General features: G+C 44.3%; 1 protein-coding gene across 1 annotated transcript in view; it reads right to left on the reverse strand.

Annotated features, from left to right (window-relative positions):
• The window catches only part of LOC106579691 (WW domain binding protein VOPP1), a 61,234-nt gene extending 43,867 nt beyond the window's left edge, over positions 1–17,367 (reverse strand). Inside the window, exons 1-2 of the mRNA XM_014159824.3 lie at positions 16,964–17,367; positions 8,023–8,081 (exon numbers count right to left, since the gene is read on the reverse strand). Of these exons, the coding sequence (XP_014015299.1) occupies positions 8,023–8,081; positions 16,964–17,014 (110 nt within the window). The 5' untranslated portion in view covers positions 17,015–17,367. The remainder of the gene's footprint in view (positions 1–8,022; positions 8,082–16,963) is intronic.
• Positions 17,368–19,054: the final 1,687 nt, after the last annotated feature.

Raw genomic sequence — 19,054 nt, forward strand, 5'->3', positions numbered from 1 at the left:
TGTCCGGGCTGCTAAGAGGCTCCTGCACGACTCCAGGGCAAGGGAGCGTGCTGGAAAGATAGTCGCCGACCCCTTCCACGTCCTCTTCCAAAGATTCTCCTCTCGCAAACTGTTCAGGTCAAGCGTGACCAAAACCTCCCACCACCTGAACAGTTTCTTTCCCTGTGCTGTGGCTTTCACCAACCGTCCACATGGTCCTCTCATCTATGGACTTTAACTCTGCACCATTATCTCAAAATTGCACATCGCTTATATACATTATTTTACTTTTGTTTAAATTTGTCATTTAGCAGACGCTCTTACGCTGTCCTACACGTAGATTCAGAGCATCCCAAAAATGCTCAATGTGTGACATGTGTGGTGAGTATGCAGGACATGGAAGAACTGGGAAATTTTCATCTTCCAGGAATTGTGTACAGAGCCTTGCGACATGGGGCCATGCATTATCATGCTGAAACATGTGATGTCGGCGGATGAATGGCATGACAATGGGCCTCAGGATCTTGTCACGGTATCTCTGTATATTCAAATTGCCATAGATAAAATGCAATTGTGTTCGTTGTCCGTAGCGTATGCCTGCCTATACCATAAACCCACCGCCACCATGGGGCACGCTGTTCACAATGTTGATGTCAGCAAACCGCTCGCCCACACAACGCCATACTCGCCTGCCATCTGTCCGGTACTGTTGAAACCGGCATTAATCCGTAAAGAGCACACTTCTCCAGCGTGCCAGTGGCCATCGAAGGTAAACATTTGACCACTGAAGTCTGTTACGACGCTGACCTGCAGTCAGGTCAAAACCCTGGTGAGGTCGAAGTACAGGCAGATGAGTATCCCTGAGACAGTTTGTGCAGAAATTCTTCAGATGTGCAAACCCACAGTTTCATTGGCTGTCTGGGTGGCTGGTCTCAGACAATCCCACAGGTGAAGCCGGATGTGGAGGTCCGGGGCTGGCATGGTTACACATGGTATGCGGTTGTGAGGCCGGTTGGATGTACTGCCAAATTCTCGAAAACAACATTGGAGGTGGCTTATGGTAGAGAAATGAACATTCAATTATATGGCAACAGCTCTGTTGGACTTTCCTGCAGTCAGCATGCCAATTGCAAAACTGTGTCATTGTGTTGTGACAAAACTGCATATTTGAAAGTGGCCTTTTATTGTTCCCAGCACAAGACACACCTGTGTAATGATCATGCTGTTTAAATCAGCTTCTTGATATGCCACATGTCAGGTGGATGGATCATCTTGGCAAAGGAGAAATGCTCACTAACAGGGATAAAGAAATTTGCTAAAAAAAAATGTATAAATAAGCTTTTAGAACAAATCTCTGGGATCTTTGATTTCAAGTCATGAAAAATGGACACCCCCTTCAAATTAGTGGAGTCGGCCATTTCAGCCACACCCATTGTTGACAGGTGTATAAAAATTGACATCCATGCATCCACACATCCATGTGATTTCCACAGTCAAACATTTGGCAGTAAAATGGCCTTACTGAAGAGCTCAGTGACTTTCAATGTGGCAGAGTCATAGGACACCACCATTCCAACGAGTGAGTTCGTAAATGTTTTTCCCTGCTAGACACCTGTTATCTGTAAGTGCTGTTATTGTGAAGTTGAAACGTCTAGAAGCAACAACGGCTCAGCCGCGAAGTGGTAGGCCACACAAGCAAACAGAACAGGACTGCCAACGTGCGTATATATAAAAAACAAAAAACATTTTAAATTGGTCCTCGGTTGCAACACTCACTACCGGGTTCCAAACTGCCTCTGGAAGCAATGTCAGCACAACAATTGTTCATTGGGAGGTTCATGAAATGGGTTTCCATGGCCGAGCAGCCGCACACAAGCCTAAGATCACCATGCGCAATGCCAAGCATTGTTTGGAGTGGTTAAAAGCTCACCACCATTGGACTTTGGAGCAGTGGAAAAGCGCTCTCTTGAGTGATGAATCACACTTCAACATCTGGCACTCCGACGGATTAATCTGGTTTTGGTGGATGCCAGGAGAACGCTACCTGCATAGTGCCAACTGTAAAGTTTGGTGGAGGAGGAAGAATGGTCTGGGGCTGTTTTCCATGGTTTGGACTAGTACCCTTAGTTCCAGTGAAGGTAAATCTTAACCCTACAGCATACAATGATATTCTAGACGATTCTGTGCTTCCAACTTTGTGGCAACAGTTTGGGGACAGCCCTTTCCTGTTTCAGCATGACAATGCCCCTGCACACAAAGCGAGGTCCACACAAAAATGGTTTGTCGAGAGTTTAGCATACTACAGTCATCAGGGTACTAGCTCTAGTGTGAATGTGGAGTGAATGTGAGTTGAGTTGTCCAGTTCTGTGTAAGCAGACTCCCCCCCCCCCCCCCCATCTATAACGTTATCCAGGGGTTCAGTCCACCACCCATCTATAACGTTATCCAGGGGTTCCGTCCACCACCCATCTATAACGTTATCCAGGGGTTCGGTCCACCACCACCCATCTTAGTCTCGGAGTACTACTAATAATATGAGTGTTATTGAACACGGGGTGTTTGATATGTATAGGAAGTAGCAGTCTATAGGCATTTCTGAATTGTCTATGTGGTCTGGGACCACTGTCTCTGGGAGGATAGAACTGTTGAAGAAACATAGATGCACATGGAGTGGATGTGAATACCTAAGTATAGTTATATAAAGGAAAATAATGAATACCCCAACCAGCTCTATGTGTAAGCTGGGTTATGACTTTACACCCCCTGCTATATTGAGGATAAAGAATTAGCTGTCTAACAGACTCCCATTCTGGACCCATATAGCCGCTCCAGCAGACTCCCATTCCGGACCCATATAGCCGCTCCAGCAGGCTCCCATTCTGGACCCATATAGCCGCTCCAGCAGACTCCCATTCTGGACCCATATAGCCGCTCCAGCAGGCTCCCATTCTGGACCCATATAGCCGCTCCAGCAGATTCCCATTGTGGACCCATATAGCCGCTCCAGCAGACTCCCATTGTGGACCCATATAGCCGCTCCAGCAGACTCCCATTTTGGACCCATATAGCCGCGTCAGCAGACTCCCATTGTGGACCCATATAGCCGCTCCAGCAGACTCCCATTTTGGACCCATATAGCCGCTCCAGCAGACTCCCATTCTGGACCCATATAGCCGCTCCAGCAGACTCCCATTGTGGACCCATATAGCCGCTCCAGCAGACTCCCATTCTGGACCCATATAGCCGCTCCAGCAGGCTCCCATTCTGGACCCATATAGCCGCTCCAGCAGGCTCCCATTCTGGACCCATATAGCCGTTCCAGCAGGCTCCCATTCTGGACCCATATAGCCGCTCCAGCAGGCTCCCATTCTGGACCCATATAGCCGCTCCAGCAGGCTCCCATTCTGGACCCATATAGCCACTCCAGCAGGCTCCCATTCTGGACCCATATAGCCGCTCCAGCAGGCTCCCATTTTGGACCCATATAGCCGCTCCAGCAGACTCCCATTCTGGACCCATATAGCCGCTCCAGCAGACTCCCATTCTGGACCCATATAGCCGCTCCAGCAGACTCCCATTGTGGACCCATATAGCCGCTCCAGCAGACTCCCATTGTGGACCCATATAGCCGCTCCAGCAGACTCCCATTTTGGACCCATATAGCCGCGTCAGCAGACTCCCATTTTGGACCCATATAGCCGCTCCAGCAGACTCCCATTCTGGACCCATATAGCCGCTCCAGCAGACTCCCATTGTGGACCCATATAGCCGCTCCAGCAGACTCCCATTCTGGACCCATATAGCCGCTCCAGCAGACTCCCATTCTGGACCCATATAGCCGCTCCAGCAGACTCCCATTCTGGACCCATATAGCCGCTCCAGCAGACTCCCATTCTGGACCCATATAGCCGCTCCAGCAGACTCCCATTCTGGATCCATATAGCCGCTCCAGCAGACTCCCATTCTGGACCCATATAGCCGCTCCAGCAGGCTCCCATTCTGAAAAAAAACTCAGCCTCACCTGTATTCTTCATGCCCCTATGAGGCACACCTGCTGTGTACACAAAAACTAGGTTCACTTTGTTGCCTCCCGCTGCTGCCTTTGGACAGATATTATTCAGAATAGGCCCACTCTTCAGTACATTGATAAGAGAAACGAGAGAAGGAGATGAAGTGATTTACGAACTGGTGCGGCCGAGCCAAGGTCCTCTAAATCATGAAACCCTGGATTTTACCCTAACACAAATGTTTAATCTGAATGAGGGAAGGCAGGAAGGAGACAGGAGAGGAGGGAAGGAAGGAAGAAGAAAGAGAGAGAGCGACAGAGGGGGAGAAAAGAGACAGAAGAGCAAGAGGAAGGGAGAGAGAGGGAAAGCAGAACTAATGCTGAAATCAGAGAACAGAATAACACTGATGTGACAGTTAACTCAAGTGTGTGCCATCAGTGGACGGTGGCCACCGGCGGGGACTGTATGTTTTAATAATGTCTACAGTAAACATGTGAGAGACATGGCAACTCACCTACTAGAAAAACACTGATGGCTTGAGAGAAGAAGCAGTGATTTGGGTATCTGCAAAAGTCACACACACACACTCAATTGGCAACGAGCAATTTCCCTGACAGTGGGAGAGAAATGACAGTGATAGAGACATTAGGGTTGATATCAGGAAGCAACAGGGATCGCCACATCATCCTCTGAACGTTCACAACAAAGTTTAGGCTGCAGTGGGGCTGAGCAATGACCAGGCACGTGTGTGTATATGAAGGTGTGGGAACGGGATCAGTGTCAAACCAACACTTCTGCCTTTGCTTCTCTCCAACTGATGGCCACGTTTTCCTAATGCCTCAAAAGCCCTTCATTGCATTACCACTGTACATAACCCAGCCGCATTCCATCCGCCACGTCGTCATTCGCTGCTACGGCACGATATGTCCCCGGACGTCACACTCGCCGTGGCTGGAGGCATTAAATCCAGATGGGTAGAATGATTAGCGCTACAGCGGGGTGGATGCAAATGAAAATCCAACACTTATTCCAGGCCTCAGAAATGCGCTATCTATAATTGGTTCCTGCTCAGTGAACTCTTGCCTGGCCCCTTAGGGGGAACCTGCATCTTTTAAAGCCCCAAGCACAAAGCTCTGGCGTTTGGCTGTGGGCGAGGGGAATCCCTTCTGGAGCATGCAGTCAGAGACCTGTGCATTAATCAGGAGCCCCAGATGATCTGCCCTCTAACCAGGGCTGGGACTTTAAGACTTGCCCCCCCCCCCTTTACCCATAGACACCATTGGACAGTAAACAGCTGGGAGGCATGATCTGATTCACCCACTGTTTCCTCATGTAAAGACTGAACACCAGTGCTGCCAGTACACACAGTACTCTGGTCTGTGTAGTTTTACTCTGGTCCGTGTATGATGGTCTGTGTATGATGGGTTGTGTAGTTTCACTCTGGTCTGTGTAGTTTCACTCTGGTCTGTGTAGTTTCACTCTGGTCTGTGTAGTTTCACTCTGGTCTGTGTATGATGGGTTGTGTAGTTTCACTCTGGTCTGTGTATGATGGGTTGTGTAGTTTCACTCTGGTCTGTGTATGATGGGTTGTGTAGTTTCACTCTGATAGCACAGCAGCTACATACTCATTTTGTGTTTTTAAAGGATTGTTATCATTTTTGACAGTAAGCTGGATACAGAGAGGGAGACAGTAGGGGAATAGACAGAGAGTGGCATGGCACCAGGGGGCATATGTGGTCCACAGTCAGGCGCTTAAAGGCAGAGGTGCACATCCTCATTACATTACCTACATGATATCTCTTCAGAGGTGCACACCCTCATTCCATTACCTACATGTTATATCTCTTCAGAGGCACACACCCTCATTCCATTACCTACGTTATATCTCTCCAGAGGCGCACACCCTCATTCCATTACCTACATGATATATCTCTTCAGAGGCACACACCCTCATTCCATTACCTACATGATATCTCTCTTCAGAGGTGCACACCCTCATTCCATTACCCACATGATATATCACTTCAGAGGTGCACACCCTCATTCCATTACCTACATGATATATATCTTCAGAGGCACACACTCATTTTATTGAACAATGGCCGACACCGGTAGTTACCAGCGAGGGAGAATGGATGGGAAGCTTAAAGCTGCAACATGTAACTTTTTGGGCGATCAAATTCACATAGAAAATATATATAGTTATAGCAGTAGAGGTGTGTGGGTAAAATCATTGGGGAAGCCAAGCCCCCCGCGTTGTTAATTCATATGCCTTGCGACCGTGACAAAACGACTGTGGCAGAATAAATTTAACCACACCTGTTTATCACAAAACCGGATAGCAACCTCTGTCCAGTCAAGTCCACAAAGCATATAGCATGTACATTAACAGACAGTTACATGACCTATAGCTTGGTCAAGCAAGTTAATGTTTCCGACATTTTCGGACAACTAAACCGCTATTGACTTAGAACCACTGAGAGTTACAGCAAGTCGTAAAGAAAACAAGAGCCGCTTCCACTATTCCAGGATCATTTCAACATCAAATCACCTCTGCTTAGTCTAATACAGTGACAACTAAAAGATACCAAAAACAAATGTAGTTCAAATCAACATAAGCTAAATATGTGTCTGTCCATGGTTCTGATTTCTGTGTGCGTGCGTATTCATAGGCAACGTTAGCTAGTTAACATTAGCCTTCTACATCTAGCTACATATTGAACTAACATCCTCTCAGGCCAGAGGCACAACAATGTAAGAATTAATGGTTGGATCAGAATCGCCGTTATAATCATTAGCCAGTACGGAGAATTAAGTAAAACCACAAGTCCAAATCCCTATCTCCATCATGGCTAATTTAAGAAAAAGGCCAATTTTAGCTACCCACCAGAGGACAACACAACGAGATGGAACAATTCAAGTGACACCAAATCCAAGCCGGCTTCCCTTGACACTTTTTTTTTTTTTTTTTTTTTTTTTTTTTTGGTGCTCCAGGACCATTCAGAGTTGAGCTCACTCAGTTTAGCTCAACGCTGATTGGCACATTTATAAAAAAATAAAAACAATTAAATCAAGGGAGTCCAGATGCTCGCTGGCTACACTTGCCTTCAATGCTACAGGCAGGAAAATGTCACTCGTTCAAAGCAGACCGTTGGGCTACATGTAGAAAGAGGGGCGTTATTCCGCTCGCTCGGATGCTTTCTCCTGTGAGCTACATTCAGCCTCTTGCGACATGAAGGAAAATTATGAAACGGAGACGAAAGATACATAATTACATTTTGATCTGTCATTCTAATTGAAAGCAAGTCTAAGAACATTAGATCTGTTCTATGTGCAGTGTTTCTATATTTCCCATTTTTAAGTTTAGTTTTTGGGTCTTTTATTTTGTTTTGTACACCAGCTTCTAACAGCTGAAAATACAATATTTTTGTTTATGGAATATATATATTTCAGAGATTTAGATGGTACAATGACTCACACACACACACTAAATTGTAAAGTGTTTTGTCTGTAACATCTTTGTCGTTACAGTATGTGTGTCAGACCCCAGTAAGACTAGCTGTCTCCATTGCTGTCGGCTAATAGGGATCCTAATAAATCAAAATCAACACTTGTGCTTGTTTTGTCACAAACTGAAACTAGGCGAATTATCAAGAGTTTTAGCAACCAGGAAATGGCAGAGCGATTTCTGCATAGTACAGCTTTAACCAGAGGAGATGGGGTCTGAATTAAAGGCCCCGGTCAGAGGGAAGGGAAATGCAAGATTGCTTAGCCTGCTGGACTGTGACATTAACAGGTGAAATGGCCACATTCTCACACATATGTATGGTAAGCCTTGACAAAAGACATTTGTGTTGACTCAGATGAGATGACTGCCTCAGACACTATGGTTCCTCTGAATAGAAATGTTAAATCAAACAAAATGATGGTTATTCATAAGACGCCACCATTTGGCGGTATGTGGCTTGTTACCTATCACAATATCATAAAATTGGCTATGTACAGTACAATACATACTGTGGCAGATGGTACTTACATAAAGTAGATGGGGTATCCGCCTTCAAAATACCAGCAGTACTTTTTGGCCTCTATGCACTGCAAGAGGGAGAGAAAGAAAGTAAGTCCATGCTCTTTACACAATGAAAAAATTAATAAATACTCCCTCGTCCCACCCACAGTGCAGACTATGACCTGCCATTGGACAGACCATTTCTCCCACAATGCAGACGGTATGACCTGACATCGGCTTCAGGCCCACATTTACTAAGTCTCGTTATTTCAGGCTTCAACCAGGTTGTTTAATAACCATTCTCTGTCAATCTAGTGCTAGACGAATCGGCATATGCTCTGGGCTTCACTGTTGAAGAGATGATTTTCTCCGCCTACAGAGAATTGGATAAAAATTTGATACCGTCTTGCGATAAAGAGCGTACCAACAAACCATTTCAGAGTGGCGTGCCATCTGCCTGCATCCCATTACGCCAGGCTTCGTTCATCCCAGGCAGCAGTTGTTTCTTAATCAATACGCCTCGCGGCAACACTACGCAGCTGCCTCCAACCGCCCTCTATCAAAATGCTGACTGAGGCAGTCTCTGTAAAGCGTAAGGCATATTTCAGTTTTATGGCCCTCATAAGATGTGCTTTGTAGCTTAGTAGAGCGCTCTCCATCCGTTCTACACAAAGCAAGGAGCGATAAAAAAAAAAAGAGGCAAGATGAGGAAAAGGAGGATCTGTCCTAGGAGTGCAATGCCACAAGGCCAGGCATAACCTCCAGGGCGTTATGCGCAAGTAATGCTTTTCATTAAAAATGAGGCACCACATTGAAGCTTTGAAAGATAAATGAAACCGCTCTGTTCACATATGAAAATCACATTGGTTATAATACAGTACTGAAACTGGTATGGTTTGCAGTGTCTCGATGATCTGTTTGTCTATGAGCAAATGAACAACCTTTATGGGTCTGTTAACCCATGCAAATATTCTTGCTGTTTTGAATCATACATACAGCTTCTCTCTGGCAGCCCTGGCTTTATGCAACACACAATACAGTCCTCCGCCAAAGTCTCACTGTCGACTCAGTGATATGACAGATGTAGAGTGTAAACAGCATAGTGGATCATACAGTGTTGCCTAACTAAAAACAAAAAAAATGCCCCTTTGCTCTTCAATGTAACCGAAATCCACTGGCCTCCAACATAAAGGCTATAAAGTCAGACATGGGCTGCATCTCAATAGTCTGTGGCTGGCTCAGAATAGGTGACCATGCCCTACTGCGCTCACCTGCCCAGTTGTGGAAAAAAGTCAGACTATTGAGGTGCACCCAAATACATCTCTCAACGAGGTGAGAGATTAACTAAAGAAGACAATGAAGCCTGGCTCGTCTTTGGAGGTGTGGGTGGAGAGGCTTTTATAGAGAAGTGAAAATGGCCGCCAACGGACTGGCTGGAGCAAAATCACGGACGGATGGATGGCAGGCTGAGGTGACATTTTATCCCAGGAGCATCCAGGAATCCCCTTTGTGGTTTGTGTCATGTGTTTTCCCCCACAATGTGTGGCCACAACGGATGTGGGTTCTACCCAATGAGTTATACCCACACACACGGTGAGTGACAAGGGGCGCTGTTTTGAAGCCACCGTGCCTCCCTTTTGGTACACCCCACCAAACATTTGTTTTTGCCATGTTTATTCTATTAGACACCTTAATGCATATATTTTTTATTATGAGCCAATTTTGTCCTTGAAACATTTAATTTAAATACTGTTGGACTCCATTCATTCCTATGGAGGACTGCTTCTTCAGAGGAATGCCATTAGAGACAACCGGTGGCTTCAAAGCCTCTCATTGGCCAATACATAGTGTCAGCAATACAGGGTTTATACACACACACACACACACACACACAAAAGAAAATACAAACGCAATTTCAACAATTTTACTGAGTTACAGCTCCTAAGAAAATCAGTCAATTTAAATAGGCCCTAAACTATGGATTTCACATGACTGGGAATACAGATATGCATCTGTTGGTCACAGATACCTTAAAAAAGGTAGGGATGTGGATCAGAAAACCAGTCAGGATCTGGTGTGACCCCCATTTGCCTCATGCAGCATCTCCTTCACATAGAGTTGTTCAGGCTGTTGATTGTGACATGTGGAATGTTGTCCCACTCCTCTTCAATGGCTGTGCGAAGCTCCCGGATATTGGCGGTAACTGGAACACATTGATCCAGAGCATCCTAAACATGCTCAATGGGTGACATGTCTGGTGAGTATGCAGGCCATAGAAGAACTGGGACATTTTCAGCTTCCAGGAATTGTGTACAGATCCTTGCGACATGCGGCCGTGCATTATCATGCTGAAACATGAGGTGATGGCGGCGGATGAATGGCATGACAATGGGCCTCAGGATCTCGTCACGGTATCTCTGTGCATTCAAATTGCCGTCAATAAAATGCAATTGTGTTCGTTGTCCATAGCTTATGCCTGCCCATACCATCACCCCACCACGGGTCACTCTGTTCAAAACGTTGCCATCAGCAAACCGCTTGCCCACACTACGCCATACACACTGTCTGCCAACTGCCCGGTACAGTTGAAATCAGGATTTATCTGTGAAGAGCACACTTCTCCAGCGTGCCAGTGGCCATCGAAGGTGAGCATTTGCCCACTGAATTGCAGTTAGGTCAAGACCCTGGTGATGACGATGAACATAAAGCTTCCTTAAGACAGTTTGACAATTTGTTCAGAAATTATTTGGTTGTGCAATCCCACAGTTTCATCAGTTGTATGGGCAGCTGGTCTCATCAGATGATCCCGCAGGTGAAGGTGGTTGACGCGGAGGTCCTGGGCTGGCATGGTTATACGTGGTCTTCGGTTGCGAGGCCGGTTGGACATACTGCCAAATTCTCTAAAACGACGGCTTATGGTAGAGAAATCAACATTCAATTATCTGGAAACAGCTCCAGTGGACATTCCTGCAGTCAGCATGCCAATTGCACGCTCCCTCAAAACATCTATAGCATTGTGTTGAGTGATAGAACTAGACATTTTAGTGGCCTTTTATTTTCCCCAGCACAAGGTGCCACTGTGTAATGATCATGCTGTTTAATCATCTTCTTGATCTGCCACACCTGTCAGGTGGGTGGATTATCTTGGCAAAGGAAAAATGCTCACTAACAGGGATATAAACAAATTTGTGCTCAAAACTTGAGCGAATACTACACTACCCCACACAACACATCCCTACCCAAGCTTAAGGTGCTTAAAGTACTTGAAGTTGGCACTCTCAAATATGTTTATGAAAAATATTAGAAAATTAATTTCCAGGCAGACTACCAAGTTTCATTTTCCCACGGGTTTTGCGCTCTGCTTGCCAGGCGAGCTCGCTCATTCCACCCCCACTCCCACTCAGCCAGGCGTAGGGCTGGGCGGTATACCGTATTTTATGATGCAGAGACCGGTTTGGGTTTTACTTTACGTTTTATACCTGTATTTGAATGTTTGGTTTGTTAAATGTGATACACCATGTGTAATGTCAATTTTTATAGTTTACTTCACTACTTGAGTGATCTCTCTCCGCTCCTTCTCTCCGTGGCACTTTCCACACAGACCTAGCCATGCCCCCTGTCACTCAAGGAGAGCATTTGATGCTCCTCAACCACGAGACACTTGCCTTCAGTCTGCATGGTCAAAGCAGCACATGCAACAATGTTGATGACAACAACACTGTTTTCACTTTGATCCTAATATAAATCCACTAGCGTTCTATAATGACACTATTAGTTTCTGTTTCTTATATCAGCAAACAGCTAGTTTGTCTTTTCTTAGCATGTTGCCCTAAATCTTGTGAGATGCTAATTGTTAGCCGCTAATGCTAATAGCTAGCTAGCTAATAAATGCACTGAGTAAGAGCAAACGTAGCTAGCTAATACAGCCTGATAATACCAGTGATGGTTTAGACCTAAAATCAGCATGTTGTTTGTACAACAGTATCTTCTAAATCAAAGAGGACTATGCAAAGCAAGAATATGTTAGCTACATGAAGTAGATAAGAGAAAACATGCAATGTAGCCAAAGCTTATAGGGTCCCCTAGGAAACACTTATCAACACTTTAGTTCCTACCCTGTCACAATAACTCCTCCCCATGCATTTTAATTCATTGTCATCTCAAACAACACTGTATTCAAAGTGCCCACTATTATATTCTAACTATAGAATTAGAATAGTCATAATATTTCCATGATTCCAACAGTTTTGCTCTAATTCGCAAGTCAAATCACAATTGCAACATTTGGTTAAAAATAAGTCCTATATTATTTGCCCATATCGTGCAGCCCTACGTGGCAGTGTGGAAATTACCTCAATTGAGTAGTGGTGTAAAGTACTTAAGTAAAAATCATTTCAAGTACTACTTAAGTCATATTCTTTTGCTATCTGTACTTTACTATTTTTATTTTTGACAACATTTACTTCACTACATTCCTGAATAAAATACTGTACTTTTTACTCCATACATTTTCCCTGACACCTAAAAGTACTCGTTACATTTTGAATGCTTAGCAGGACAGGAAAATGTTCCAATTCACACACTTGTCAAGAAAACATCCCTGGTCATCTACTACCTCTGATCTGGAATACTCACTAAACACAAATGCTTTGTTTGTAAATTGTCTGACTGTTGGAGTGTGCCCCTGGCTATCCATAAATAAACAAGAAAATAGTGCCATCTGATTTGATTAATAAGGAATTTGAAATGATTTATACTTTTACTTTTGATACTTAAGTACATTTTAACAATTACATTTACTTTTGATACTTAAGTATATTTAAAAACCAAATACTTTTAGACTTTTGCTCAAGTAGTATTTTACTGGGTGACTCACTTAACGCATCTTTACTTTTATTCAAGTATGACAACTGGGTATTTTTTCCACCACCGCAATTGAGTGCAGGAAATGCAGAAATGATAAAAGTGCTGAAATTTGTTTTGGTTGAATTGAACAGTATTAACCAATCAGAATGGAGAAAGAATGTATGTGTTTCCACCCTAGGATCACTCACAACTCATAAAGCAAATGTACAACTTTAACTATTCAATAATACTGTCATAACGTCCATTTAAAAAAAAAAAATGTAAATACTGTGATATAATATTTGGGCCATATCGCCCAGCCCTAGCCAGGCGAGTACAGAACTGACTGATTAGGCGCCGCCACATGTCATATCGATACCTAAAATGCAAATGTAGAATCAATCCTGCCTTTTGTGTGTAAGGAACATTTTGGGGATCTTTTATTTCAGCTCATAAAACATGGGACAAACACTTTACGTGTTGCATTCAGAGTAGATCACTGGTTCTACCGCTTAACGACCCTAGGATGTTTCCTAGCTCTCACCACCAGAGAAGGGGGACAGTCATTGAAGGTTGGGACTAGGGCCATACAATTGAGCATTTGGCAGGGGGTCGGCTGTTGGGAAGAATGGACAATACGGGGACACCCTGGCAGGGAAGCCCTGGCAGGGAAGCCCTGGCAGGGAGAGGGCCGCCATGGTTGGAACAAACTGCCTGTTTGTGGGACCAAACTCCCCACTGTGGCACTGCCAAACAGCAGGGTCCACAGCTACTACAGAGCTGTGGAGCTGAGACCCCTTCAGATACCCAGGCAACCACAAAGACCACAACACTCCCACTGCACACGCTTAGTTAAAGCAGGGGAGTTTGCAAATATGTTAAATTGTCCCTCTAATGTAGTATCTGAAGACCTGCAGAGCGTCAGTTGCTTGGTCGGCTATTTTCTCTGTAGCTGAAGGCCCAACCGAGTGAGTGACCGTTATACAACAGAAAAACTGCGGCATCCTGCTTGGTTTTGTCCCAGATGGGCCTGGATTTTGGGAGGACAAGTGTTATTTGTTTAGGAGTATAACTGCCTCTTTATATTCAGCCTCAGCCATTTGAAGCCTTTTAAAGTGATAAAAATACTCCAGAGATTTTATTCACTCACAGTTGACGCGATCGGACAGTTTTATGGCTGGTTTTATGTAAAGTAAAGTGGGGAAATCCATCAAAAGAGGATCACAAAGCTAATTTGCCATCCAAAAGGATTATTAAATTATTTTAAAACTACTGCATTAATCCAACCAGTCATTCATTAGTCATATCATATCACTGTACTGTAGCTGGGTCATAAATCATAGACAATGGAGGTAGAGTCATAATGGTAAGACTACTATTACATTTACTAGATTATAAAATTGTCAAGTCAATGAGATACTGTTTGACTCACGACAACCAACCTCAGTTGTGATCATATACATTTTTAAAATGTAGCCATGACCTTGCATGTCCCTACTCCTACTCCCCCCATACTGAAAGTCATACCCAACAGTATTCCAAAATACCTCGGTATACCAACCAAGCCCAGACCGAACCCCTCTTTGTTGTCATACTGCCAACAATACAATTCCGCAACCAAATATATAACAAAACTGGCCCTCCACGTTTCAAGACATTGACCAAGCCAAGACATTTTTTTCTTCTTTTTTTCGTACTGGCCCCCGTGGGAATCGAACCCACAACCCTGGCGTTGCAAACACCATGCTCTACCAACTTAGCCACAGGGAATCCACTAGGCTACCCCACTAGGCTACCCTGCCACCTCTACACTCTAACCACTAGGCTACCCTACCGCCCCAATGTGACAGTGGAAGCTAGCTGAAGCGGTGGTGATAACCCAGAATTTATCCTAATACCTCTGATCAGTTTAGAACTATAATACAAGATGAGGTACAATCCCCTCAAGGAACACCCATTGTTGAATAAGATCTAGTGGGGTCTCCTCCCTCTAATGCTATTCTGGTAGTCGAATTGTGAAGATATACAGTAGCCCCTATCTATTGGAATCCAAAGTAACAAAGAGCCCAATACTGTAGGGTATGCTTTTTTGGCTATAAGATACAAACGTCATACTGGAAACATCAAAACATGTACACTCGATTTCTGCTGAGTCAAAAGCTTACAAAACCATAATAGCGCCTTCTACAAAGATGAGCCCGTGAGGAAGGCAGTCCATGCTTAAGCTCTTATCCAGCTCTCTCCCAGTCACAGAACTGCTATCTTAGTGCCAGAGAGTGTTAGGGAAGTTAATGCAGCCACACCCTGGGGGGGGGACAGTGACCTTCCAGCATGGAGAGGCTGACTCGTCTCATATAGTCGCTGAACCGCAAACCCTCCAGCACCGCAGAACCTGACACCTCCAGCACCGCAGAACCTGACACCTCCAGCACCGCAGAACCTGACACCTCCAGCACCACAGAACCTGACACCTCCAGCACCGCAGAACCTGACACCTTCAGCACCCCAGAAGCTTCTGGTCACATTCCTGCCGGGGAGCTTTCCACTGCCATGTTATACTGTCATAGTGAGCCGGCCAGGCGAGGTTCATCTCAAAACTAACCTGCCACTTTAAAAATGTATAGCCAGTCTCTCTCTCCCGCCCCCCTCGAAAAGGAGTCCATGACCAAGCACATCATCTGATATGCCTTTCCAACTAAGCACCCAAAGACATTTGACAATTGAGTTGAGCACACCAATTCTGGATTCATGACCAAGCAAAGCTTAGTTATTGCAGCCTGCACCTAGACTTTTTCCCTACTTGACTTATTTACTTGATTAAATAAAGACAGCATTTCAATTTCAGTGGTAATCATACATTTTCTTATGCTGAGATTTTACACTTCTTGTGAAGTAGGTTGGTGAAAGTAGATTGGCAGACATGGTAGAATTTGGATATTGCGTGAACTTCAGCGTATGTTTACAGAGTGAACGTTAGTGTCAGTTTGCATGCGTGCTAAACGGTCTGTTTTTGACTAAGCATGGACTAAACCAGCACAAAACCTTGTACATTAGTTACTTTAATAACATAACTGAAATTAAATATTATAGGGCATGAGCATCCTTAGGGTGCTGCTCCCGAGTGGCGCAGCGGTCTAAGGCACTGCACCTCAGTGCTAGAGGCGTCACTACAGACCCTGGTTCAATCCTGGGCTGTATCACAACCAGTCGTGATCGGCGCACAATTGGCCCAGCATCGTCCGGGTTAGGGGAGGCTTTGGCCGAGGAAGGCCGTCATTGTAAATAAGAATTTATTCTTAACTGACTTGCCTAGTTAAATAAATAAAAAATATGAGCCAAGTACATTAGACAGCATGATATCCTGCACAGAGTAAGGTTAAACTGACTTGGCATAATTGAAAAGATAAAAGATCTAGTGTAATGAAAATGAACTCGACAGAAACCAAAACAGGCTTGTTGCAGTGTTATGGATATATCACACAATATGTTTTACTAGGCCATGGCAGATTACAAAACCATTCAAAATTGTTCATTTCTGAAAAATAAGGGGGGAAAAAAATTGTGGAATTGTCTAAAAAAAGTCTTCCAACAATCTTACATTATGATTTTCAGTGGTTCAAGAGGGCAATTCCACATGTATGTTTCTCATACAAATGTGTGGCTCATGAATGAGTTTGTAAGCCTATACCGTCTCCAAATGTTAAAGAAGAGAGATATTGAAAGGGTCATGATAAAGTTAGGAACTCAGGCAGAATCACTTACAGTGATACAGAAATAAAATCGTTTCCTTGCAACCATTTTCGCACTCGATCAGGTCAGTATTAAGTAGATGAAGAGTTCCGTTTTGTTACGGAGGAATGGACAGAAAGACAAAGGGTTAGCCAAATTGCATCATACTGTAGCCTACACTGTATATCATCTGATGGGGGCAGATGCTTCGTTCTTTGAAAATATTGTTAAATATATCCACCATGACAAATTAACAGTAAAGCATCATTCACGTCATAATGTTCTCTTTACCACCATAATTAAAATTCTAATTTTATCAAAAAGGTACATCGTAATCCCATAAAACGCCCGTTATATAGTTGGCAATAGCCGATGTTGTCTAAGGGCTGCTCACCTCTAAAAATACCAAAAACGTCAGGACTATCCCAGGGAGTAGATTCTTCATCTCTCCTTGCCGAATTTCAAACTCCGTTTTGAATGAAAAGATGAACAAAGTCCTTATCACAATGTCGATTTCATTCCACTACAAAACGTTGAGCATCTTCCCGCATCACATACCACCGACGAGCCTTCCCGTAGCCCAGCTGTCAATGCGGGATAGGAGCAGTGACAGCGCCAATGTTAGCTCGAGTTCCTGTTGGTCTACTGGCATTGTTTCCGCGATTAGATCATATCATTTTGAAGCAAAACTGCTCAAAGGAAAGATAAAAAATAAGGTGGTCAATGGCATTATGCAGGCTATCCTAACAGCTGCATTACATTAGGATTTACGGTAATCCACGCCCCCTTTCGCTGACAAACAGCCCGGAAGACACTCCTGTTTAGGTCAATCAAATAAGGTGAATCAAAAGGTTGTCTACTCCTGTCCCTCCCCATAATGCAGTTGAGGAATTCTTGGTTCTGAAAATGTGAAATATGATAACTCGAATGTGTATAATCACAGAGGGAGTGAAGACACCACATGATCTTATATGCAATGAGATTCTCTGACATTTCATCTAGGTGCAGTAGCCTTTTCTAAACTCAGCAAAAAAAGAAATGTCCTTTTTTCAGGACCCTGTCTTTCAAAGATAATTCGTAAAAATCCAAATAACTTCACAGATCTTCATTGTAAAGGGTTTATTAAACACTGTTTCCCATGCTTGTTCAATAAACCATAAACAATTAATGAACATGCACCTGTGGAAAGGTCGTTAAGACACTAACAGCTTACAGACGGTTGGCAATTAAGGTCACAGTTATGAAAACTTAGGCCACTAAAGAGGGCTTTCTACTGCCTCTGAAAAACACCAAAAGAAAGATGACCAGGGTTCCTGCTCATCTGTGTGAACTTGACTTAAGCATGCTGCAAGGAGGCATGAGGACTGCAGATGTGGCCAGGGCAATAAATAAATTGCAATGTCCGTACTGTGAGACGCCTATGACACCGCTACAGAGAGACAGGACGGACAGCTGATCGTCCTCGCAGTGGCAGACCACGTGTAACAACACCTGCACAGGATCGGTACATCCGAACATCACACCTGCGGGACAGGTACAGGATGGCAACAACAACTGCCCGAGTTACACCAGGAATGCACAATCCCTCCATCAGTGCTCAGACTGTCAGCAATAGGCTGAGGCTGGACTGAGGGCTTGTAGCCCTGTTGTAAGGCAGGTTCTCACCAGACATCACCTGCAACAACGTCGCCTATGGGCACAAACCCACCGTCGCTGGACCAGACAGGACTGGCAAAAAGTGCTCATCACTGACGAGTCGCGGTTTTGTCTCACCAGGTGTGATGGTCGGATTTGCGTTTATCATTGAAGGAATACTCGATTTGAAGGTGGAGGGTCCGTCATGATCTGGGGCGGTGTGTCACAGCATCATTGGACTGAGCTTGTTGTCATTGCAAGCAATCTCAACGCTGTGCGTTACAGGGAAGACATCATCCTCCCTCATGTTTTATTTTTTTAAATTTCACCTTTGTTTAACCAGGTAGGCCAGTTGAGAACAAGTTCTCATTTACAACTGCAACCTGGCCAAGATAAAGCAAAGCAGTGCGACAAAAACAACAACAGAGTTACAAACAAACGTACAGTCAATAACACAATAGAAAGAAAAATAGAAAAATCTATGTACAGTGTGCAAATGTGGAAGAGTAGGGAGGTAGGCAATAAATAGGCCATAGGGGCAAAATAATTACAATTTAGCATTAATACTGGAGTGATAGATGTGCAGATGATGTGCATGTAGAGATACTGGGGTGCAAAAGAGCAAGATGGTAAGTAATAATATGGGGATGAGGAAGTTGGGTGTGCTATTTACAGATTGGCTGTGTACAGGTACAGTGATCGGTAAGCTGCTCTGACAGCTGATGCTTAAAGTTAGAGAGGGCGATATAAGACTCCAGCTTCAGAGATTTTTGCAATTCGTTCCGGTCATTGGCAGCAGAGAACTGGAAGGAAAGGCAGCCAAAGGAAGTGTTAGCTTTGGGGATGACCA

This window comes from Salmo salar, chromosome 19 (assembly GCF_965601325.2).
Source record: "Salmo salar chromosome 19, fSalSal1, whole genome shotgun sequence".
Classification (NCBI taxonomy): domain Eukaryota; kingdom Metazoa; phylum Chordata; class Actinopteri; order Salmoniformes; family Salmonidae; genus Salmo; species Salmo salar.